Here is a 9,726-nt window from a genome sequence, read left to right as displayed (position 1 = left end):
CACGCCGCACCCCCACCCGCTCCCGCCCAGTCTTCCTATTGGGCCCCGGAACAAGGGACGCTCTCCCAGGCCTTGGTTCTTCTTGTTTTGTTCTCCTCTCGAGTGTCTGGTCGGTTGGGCAGTGTAAGTGTGGCTGGGGGTGAATGTTGAGGCCTTGTTTCCTGCCGGCCCATGGTAGGTTTTGTGAGATTGTTGACGCTCCCACCTCGCATCCCCGTCCTCCGCGGGCTGGTTGTGAATGAAGTTGGGAGGCCGGACTCCGCGGAGGGTTGGGAGTTTCCGTGCAGCCAGCGCACTAGGCCTGGGCGGCCCTCGGCGCGCCTCGCGGCCCGCTGATGACAAGGTTCACGCGCACAGCTTGCGTGGGCTGGGTTCCTGGGGAACGAGGTTCGTCCACAGCGCTCCCTTCTCTGTCGTGTCAATGCGGAAAAGCGGGTTGCCCCAGTTTACTGAAGGTCACCTCTGCACCTCCACTTTCTCTGGCTGAAGGTCCTTTAGGATCATGGGTCGCCGCGGATGGGGGAGAACAGTTTAGAGACTGATATTGGGGGAGGGGGTCAAAAGGAGGAGACGTTGAGGCCATGATTTCGGGATCCAGGAATGAGTCTATAGATTTTTTTCCCCAAAAGACTTATTAAAGAACTCATTGCAAATATTTTGTGCCTTTGTAGGACGCTTTCTTTCTGCTTGTTACATGACATCTGGGAAATGTCACCGCACTTTTTGACTACCCAGTTCCTGACTCTTTGGGTCAAATTTATCTTAATTCAATTTGTGCTTCTCCTTGAACTTAAGGAAACTGAGAGGATAAACAGCATGGCTGCTGTCTGCCAGTGCTGAGCTAATTGCTTTGAATCCTGGCCCAATACTTTCTGCGGGCCTTTTCCTGTAAAAGCTTGCGGTGCTTATGGAATTCTGGGAAATTGGGGCAATGTTGCCTTTATTAAACTATCTCTAATAGCCTTTGTGAGCTGGCTACTTTTTTTACTTGATTATTTTTTCTGTGAAATTGACTTTAATATCTGTTAAGCCTCTACTGGTGTTGTACACTGTACACTTATCATTGACTTCTTAAAATTATATGTAAGTCTTCATGAAAGTGATGGGAACATACAAAGGAGTGAAGACTTTTTAGCCCAGCAGAGTGCGATACTGAGTTGTCTTCCCACATTAATTGTATTGATTGTTGCATTCTTATTAAATATATATTTGACCTTTGCTAGAGGTTTACATTTATCATTGACTCTAAAATTAGAGGTGAGTCTCATGTAAATGGTGGGATGGTATAAAAGAATCTCTTTCCTTAGCCCAGTAGACTACAAGTCTTAAAACCTGAGTTGTCTTTCCTGTTATGGTTGTGCTTGATTACCGCTTATTAAATTCCATTTTTTGCTTAGTTTTGTAAAATAGAATTCTTTAGGTATGTTTCAGGCTCCTGTTACCTCATACTACTGCTATTGCTTTCATGATTTTTCCCTTATTCAGCTGGTCTGACATACCAGTTGACAGATTAATCTTTCCAGGTATCTTGCTGTCTTGTTGATTTACCCACTCCTAAATGTCTTTTAATTCCCCTTTGCCTACCAGGTTAGGGAGATACATTGAGCTTAACACTCAAGTCCTTCTGCTATATGGTACCAAGTTCCTCTTGCCAGCTCATCTTCCTTGGCTCCTTATTGTACCTTACAGTTCAGCCAAATGGAATTATTGCTGTTTTGCAAATGGGATTTTGTTCATACTGCTTCCTCCCCTCCGCTCCCAAACTGGAATGTCCTTTCCTTTATATATTGTCAGAAATCTATCCTTCCTTCAAGGCCCATCTCACATTGTGTCTTCATTTTTTCTTCTGTCAGTGCTGTTTTGAATTTTTATAATATTCTATATCATAATTATAACATTTAAAGTATCTTGTATGCATGTCTTAGTCTAGGTGGTAAATTTTTTGAGATGAGGCCCTAATGTGGGGCACAGTGAGTAGGAGGCACTCACATGTTTGTCAGATTGAAGGGAGCCCTCTTGTTCTGCTTTAACTAAAGCATTATTATTAGTTGTAATTTGGGACTGTTAAATTTCAAAATAAGTCCTGAATAAAATTTATGTCCTGCCAAACTGTTAAAATATACCTACTTGTTGCTTTGGGATGTACAATTTTAAGCCAAAACAGGATGAGTTAGACTTGTGAAGTTTACTTCTTGCCTCTGATATAGTAACTGTCTCCTAAAAATTACATCCAGAGTGTTAGCTTGTAGAAATAAACATTTTCTAAGTAGGTTGTCCTTCATTTCTCTTGGAAGGAGTCCAAAACTACCTACCTGGAAGAACTTCCACCTCTCCCTGAGTATGAATTGGCTCCATCCAAGTTAGGAGGGGAAGTGGATGATGTTTATCTCATTCGAGCTCAAGGATTACCATGGTCGTGCACTGTAGAAGATGTGCTCAGCTTTTTCTCAGGTATATTTTATGTACTAAATATGTAATTTTGTCTGAGTAAAAGATAATCCCACAAAATCCAAGGTAAGCTACAATGTAGACATCTTGGTTGGAAATTGTCTCATTCGGCTGGTTACAGATGCATATCAAGTGACACCATGTGTACCATTTGTGATATATACCAGGTTTAAAGACTGAATGCAACAGAAAATTTAATGTTAAAACTACATGGTATGAAACCATTTTTCTCTGAAGTTTTAATACGCACAAATCAAAAAACCCAAACTTGCTAGAGGAACTATGTTAGTGAAAATACATATATGAGTAGATCTTTATGTAATATATTTGTGTAGAATACAAGATCACTTAGTATCAAGTGACATGGTTTGCTTGATAACATGTTTGGGAGGTTTACATATCTGTGGTTTTTAAGTTTATCTGACTGATTTTTAATTTTCCTTTTAAGAGGCTTTTAGAACATGCCATCTTAATTGTTGTAAAAATGATATACCAACATATTAAGCACTTTAACACGCATAGCATTGTGTGGGTCAAGCATTTTATAAAACCATTTTACATCTTCTATTTGCTCCCATTATAAGAAATATGCAGTATGGAGATGTTTTTCCTTGGTAATGAAAAGGGGAAATAGTTAAATTATTGTAGCAAAATTATTCTTATAGGAGATATTTTACAGTTTTTTGGTTATGATTGTAACAAAAGAGGACACATGCATAAACCTAACCATATTTGAAACTGATTGCAGAAACGTTGGGAAGGACATAACATTTTTTGTTTAGCCTCACCTGAATTGGCATTTAATGATCAGGGGTATCAGAAACGTATGTGCTAAGGTTTGCTTATCTTTCTCATGTGGAACATTTTAGAGACTACCACCTTAATGGCATTTGGATGGCTTCAGTGATGGGGGTTTGTGTAAGGAATCTGACAGTCATTTTGGTTCCTGCTTTGTTTTGTTGTTGGAAGACTGCATTCTAGTGACTTGTTTAATTGAGCTAAAAGTTTGATTTCAGTTTTAATTTTATTCACATACTTTTAGACTGCAGAATCCACAATGGTGAGAATGGAATACACTTCCTTTTAAATAGAGATGGGAAACGAAGGGGTGATGCCTTAATTGAAATGGAGTCAGAACAAGATGTGCAGAAAGCCTTAGAAAAGCACCGCATGTACATGGGGCAGCGGTATGTGGAAGGTACGTTACACTAAACTAGGATCATTACATTAAACTATTCTTTCCAAAGCAGTTTCATTTGATCCTTAACAATGGTGAAGGAGGTGGATATTATAAATACACTCTTTTACAGGGTATGAAGATGGAACACAGATTATCTCAGTTGCTTATTTATAAAAAGAGGATGTTGACCAGGTTTATATCACAAGTCATGAGTGACACCTGGCATATAGTAAATATTTAATGTCCTTTGTTGTTATTTTCTTCAAGGAAGTACGTAAAAATTTTAAAAATGCTAGTTTTTAAATTCTTAGATAACCCACTAAGTGTGATTTTTTTAAAAAAATGCCTTCTCCCTTTGTTATGTATATTTTGCGTATCTTTTTGTGCCTTTTCTTTGTAGTATATGAAATAAATAATGAAGATGTGGATGCCTTAATGAAGAACCTGCAGGTCAAATCTTCACCTGTGGTAAATGATGGCGTGGTTCGATTGAGAGGACTTCCTTATAGTTGCAATGAGAAAGACATTGTAGACTTCTTTGCAGGTGCTTTTTAGTTTTATGTTTGAGGCCTTATATCTTTTCTCCCCATTCTTTCCTTTTGTATCTTAATGTGAACTTTTCCCTAGGTAATTTGCATGCAGTAATATTAGGTTCTTGAGGGGAGAACTCTGCACTTGGATTTCCAGTATTTATAGATAACATGAATGTTTTGACTTATCACGCTGATCTTTGAGGATGTCAGATTTCAAAATGATTCCATGTGGGTTTATTTTACTATTGAGGAAAATATCTTCTCATAAGAGTGGCCCATATTTGTCTAAAACAGTAGCAGTTTATATGATTTAAAAGCATTAAAAAGAGGATGTTGACCAGGTTTATATCACAAGTCGTGAGTGACACCTGGCATATAGTAAATATTTAATAAATGGCCTTTGTTATTATTTTCTTCAGGGAAGTACGTAAAATTTAAAAAATGCTAGTTTTTAAATTCTTAGATAACCCACATCTATTTACATCTATTTCTTAGGTGTAAAATATGCACCATTAGTAGTGATATTAGTCTAAACCTCTATTTTCCCTACTGTATAATTAATGGCAAAAAAGAAAAGAGACTTATGTTTTAGATGGACTGGACAGTAAACGTTGTGGAAATATAAATGTGTTGGTGTTATTAGCTTTTTGGTACATAATAATTTTCTTACCATTAGGTAAGTATGTAGCTTTGGGACTGGCAAAATGGTTCCCAAATTTTACTATTTTACTATTTTACTTTATTAAAGTAAAAAGAATTAATATGTGAATGAATGTGTTGATTTTAAGGATAAAAAAGTTTCTATTAGCACGAATTTATAGTAATTTTTTTGTGTCCTAGGACTGAATATAGTAGACATTACTTTTGTGATGGACTTCAGAGGGAGAAGAAAAACAGGAGAAGCTTATGTACAGTTTGAAGAACCAGAAATGGCCAATCAAGCTCTGTTGAAACACAGGGAAGAAATTGGTAACCGGTGAGTGAAGCAGATACTAGAGATGCAGAAGTATCATACATTGGGTCATATTGTTGAATACTACTGATCTAAATACATAAAAGTAGAAAGAAAGTATGATAAGCTGTCAAATGCCTAGCACTTAGATTAACAAATTATTGACATGTTATATTTGCTGCATCTGTTATTTTGTTATGCATTTAAAAAAAAATTTTTTTCTTACGTGATACCAATATTATCACATCTAACAAAGTTAGTAATAATTTATAATCTAATACCAGTCCGTAATCACATTTTCTTAATTTTACCAAAAATATCTTTCTACAGTTGGGGTTTTTTTTTTCTTTTTCCTTTTTTTTTTTTTTTTTTTTTGCACCAGAATCTAGACATGGTCCACACATTGCATTTGATTGTTATGTCCACAGTTTTTTTTTAAATAGAGTAGATCTCCTTCTCCTTTATTTTTTTATTCACTTCTTTTATTTTTATTTTTTCCCCAGCTTTATTGACGTATATGAGACAATTAGTTGCTCATATTTTACATTGTACAAGTCAATGAGTTTTTTGCAATTATAGTTTGTATACAATAATATATTTGTTTCAGTGGTATAGCATAGTGATTAGAGTTCTAACTCACGAAGTGGTCCCCCACTAAATCAGGTACCCTCTTCCCCCTTACATATTTTTTATAACATTGTTGACTATTTTTCTTATGTTACACTTTATATATCGATGACTATTTTGTATCTATCAATTTGTACTTCCTAATCCCTTTGCCCTTTTTCACCATCTCCCCTAAACCCTCTCTTGTCTAGTAGCCCTCAAACTATTCATATTTATGAGTTTGTTTCTGTTTTTGTTGTTTATTTTGTTCTTTAAGTTCCACATATACGTGAAATCATGCGATACTTGTCTTTCTCTATCTGACTTCAGCACAATACCCTCAGGTCCATCAAGGCAATATCTTTTTCCATCCCCTTCCTTTTAATCTGAATTGAGTCTCTCATAGGCAGCATATGTAGAGGTCATGTTTTCTTATTCATTCAGCCACTCTATCTTTTGATTGGAACACTTAACCTTTTTCCATTTGAGGTATTTATTGAAAGAAATGCAGTTATTACCATTCTTTATTCATGTTTTTGATACATGTTTTTTCTTAAAGATGTCCCTCCAACATTTCGTGTTATATTGGCTTGGTTTTGATAAATTCCTTTAGCTTATTTTTATCTGGGAGCTCTTTATCTGTCTTTCAACTCTAAATAATAGCTTTGTTGGATAAAATATTCTTGGTTGTAGATCCTGGGTTTTCAACACTTTGAATATTTTGTGCCAGGTTCTTCTGTCCTGCAAAGTTTCTTTTGAGAAATCAGCTGCCAGGATTATGGGAGATCCCTTGTATAGGTAACTAATTGCTTTTCTCTTGCTGCTCTTAAGATTCTCTCTTTGTATTTAACCTTTCGCATTTTATGATATGTCTTAATGTGGGCCTCTTTGAGTTCATTCTTTTGGGGGACTCACTAAGGTTCCTGGGGTTGTATGTTTCCTTCACCAGGTTAGAGAAGTTTTCCATCGTTATTTCTTCAAATTTATATTTAACTTCTTGTTCTCCTTTTTTGGGTAACCCTATGACACGGATGTTGTTACCCTTAATTTTGTCCGATAGGCTCCTTAAATTATTATTATATTTTTGGTTACTTTTTTTTTTGCCATTCTGGTTGGGTGTCCTTGACTTCTCCATACTCTGTCGATGTTTTGATCCTCTTTATCCACTCTGTTGTTCTGTTGAGTCCCTTTAGTATATTCATCTCAGGATAATGTATTCTTCATTTCTGACTGGTTCCCTTTTATAATTTCTATTTCCATTTTTATGTTTTTTTATCCTTTTGTTAAAGTTCTCACTAAGTTCACCTACACTTAATTTCACTGAGCATCTTTATAACCAGTGTTTTGAGCTTTGCGTCTGTGAGATTGCTTGATTCAATTTTTCCTTGATCTATGTTCTGTTCTTTCATATGGTTTCTGCTTCTTTGTCTTTCCATTTTGGCTGCATTTCTGTGTCTGTTTCTGTGTCTAATCAAAGCTCCTAAGTCTCCTGGTCTTTTGTGTAGTAGGTGTCCAGCAGCACAGTCCTGAGAAGGGTTCAGCTGCAGGCCAAGTTTAGCCCCAGCCTGGGCCCCTGTTAAGATTCAGCAAGCAATCCATAGATGCTATGCTTATAGTTGCCTCACGAAGCCACGCCAGAAACCGAGGTCAGCTGTCATTAATATGAGTCTTGGCGCTGCTCAACAAGGAGCACCTGACTTGCTGAGGACACATCTGGGTGTGGTTTGGGTGGGGCCGGGAGTTGGGGGAGGTGGAGTTTCAGGGAATCCTCTGGGCAAAGCGACCTCTGTTACCCAGTTAGATAACATCTCAGCTATGGCAGCACCTAGTCCAAACACTGGGAGGGGAGAGGGCTCAACAGAGGAACAATGGGTACCACCAGCACTTCTGCCCGGGAGAAAGCCTTGCAACCAGCTTTCACTCTAACAACTCAGTGTCACCCTGTAAGTCCCTGATGCCCCCCATAGCAACTGACCAGGCACTAGTGCTTAGAGCGAGCAAGTCCATCACTGTGAAGGTCTACTCACGGACACAGCCCCTATAAGAGGCATCTGCAGCTGCCAGCTGCCACTGCGCTTGCCTCTGTCCCACTCAGCCTCTAGGGACTGGGCAGCCTTGCGTCTTCTCTCCCATCTACGTCTAACTGGTGCAGAGTGATTTCTTATTTCTCTCCATAGTTGTAGAGCTCTGTTCATCTAGACCCCCAGGCAACTCTGATTGTTCTTTGCTTCGTGTTTCCATCTCAACTTTGATGTGGTCGCAAGAGGGGATAAGAGAAGCTTCTATCATCTACGCCATTTTGCCCAGTTCTTCTCCCCACTTGTAAAATGTGATTGGCTTTTGAAGAAATTGGATCAGTTGTCCTATACAGTGTCTCACGTTCTTTACTTATTGCTTCCTCATGGTGTCACTTATTCCTTTGTACCCTTTATTATTTCTTGAAAACTGGACATTATAGCTAAAGTCTTAAGTTTGTTCGGGTTAACATTTTGCTTTGGTTGCTCTATAGATGATGTATATACTGCATATCACATCACATTAGGATACATGTTGTGATGGATGGCTTCTTTTGTATTTTAATTTTAATTTTGGAGGAGTACTCAGAAGTGTCAAATTTTAAATCACTGTTTTGCTGCTTTTTGCCTTTTATACTTCTTCAAAGTTTAAAAAAGTAGAAAGCCATTCTAAAGCTATTGTTTTAGGATCTACTTATAGAATTTGTTCAAAGGTTTTATTAAATTTTTAAAATTGAAAAAAGTATATGCAAAGCATCTTCCTTTCTCAATTTTCTTTCAACACTTTATATTTTATCATGTATCTTGGAACATGTCAGTAATGATTTTATGTGGGAATGTTAAGATAGTGTACAAATTTCTTCAGTAAATTAAGAAGTAGTGCCTATCTGATTTTTATAAGGTTTTAAATTCAAATTATTTTTATAATTCAAGCTTAATAATCCAATTTGGAAAAGCAGTGTTGAGAAAAAGAAAACTGGATCCAGAAGCATTGATTTAATAGATAGATCCACTGCCAAGCAGATAGCAAGTCAGAATCGACATTTAGTTCATGAATTCTCATTAGACTCCTAGCAAAATTCTGGAGAAAGTTAGCTACTTGTATACTGTGATTTTTAATATCTTATACAGATATGATTAATTTTCACAGAATGAATTGTGAGGTTTTAAGATATTGTTAACCAACTCTGAAAAACAAACCCCTTTTTACCAGATTAATTTTTTTCATACACACAATTAACCTTAGCATAGTTGTCCTCATGAAGCAAAATGGTAGAAAATATTATTAAAATACGTATGAAGAAAACTGTTATCCTGGGTGGGGAAGATTAAATCAGTGATCTGTTCTGTTGAGATTTCTTTTTTAATGGGCTAATAATATTTATATCCATTCTTTCTTTCCTCCCCAACCTGTCATCTTAGGGAAACTGTATTTTACAAGCTGTTGGAAATATTACATATGCATTTAGTTTTATTTTAAATGAGTTCAGTGTGGTTACTTTGCACCTTTTGTGCCTGTTTACTTTTGCTTTGACGTTAGATATATAGAGATATTTCCAAGCAGAAGGAATGAAGTTCGAACTCATGTTGGTTCTCATAAGGGAAAGAAAATTGCATCTTCTCCTACTGCTAAGTATATAACTGAGCCAGAAGTGGTCTTTGAAGAACATGAAGTAAATGAGGATATTCAACCAATGACTGCTTTTGAAAGTGAGAAGGAAATAGGTAAGGACCTGCCTCTCGTTGACACTCTTTGGCTCTATCTTGTATTTTTGATATTTGTTAAAATATTTTTTATGACCATGTTATATGAAATTGTAGGATTCTAGGACAAAGGAATTGAGTTATAAAAAGATTTAATATGTTTTTGAGTATAGTATGTACTTTGAATATAGTCAGAGGGGCTTAATTATTTCATAAAGTTTTTAATCATTTTGTATTTTCTATATCAAAAAAGCTGTGTGGCACAAATATAACACAAGGAAGTAAAAT

General features: G+C 36.7%; 1 protein-coding gene across 2 annotated transcripts in view; it reads left to right on the top strand.

Moving 5' to 3' along the window:
- Positions 1-9,726, top strand: part of GRSF1 (G-rich RNA sequence binding factor 1) — a 32,280-nt gene that overhangs the window by 14,203 nt on the left and 8,351 nt on the right. Inside the window, exons 1-6 of one of the 2 annotated variants that reach the window (XM_015593508.2) lie at positions 35-174; positions 2,295-2,451; positions 3,491-3,646; positions 4,029-4,172; positions 5,002-5,137; positions 9,275-9,459. In XM_015593508.2, coding sequence (XP_015448994.1) covers positions 172-174; positions 2,295-2,451; positions 3,491-3,646; positions 4,029-4,172; positions 5,002-5,137; positions 9,275-9,459 — 781 coding nt within the window. In that variant the 5' untranslated portion in view covers positions 35-171. Of the gene's footprint in view, positions 1-34; positions 175-2,294; positions 2,452-3,490; positions 3,647-4,028; positions 4,173-5,001; positions 5,138-9,274; positions 9,460-9,726 lie in introns of those variants that run through there. The other variant, XM_025050561.1, reaches the window with a different exon arrangement.

Source organism: Pteropus alecto, unplaced genomic scaffold, assembly GCF_000325575.1.
Source record: "Pteropus alecto unplaced genomic scaffold, ASM32557v1 scaffold237, whole genome shotgun sequence".
NCBI lineage: Eukaryota > Metazoa > Chordata > Mammalia > Chiroptera > Pteropodidae > Pteropus > Pteropus alecto.
This window is presented reverse-complemented; position numbering and strand designations above follow the sequence as displayed.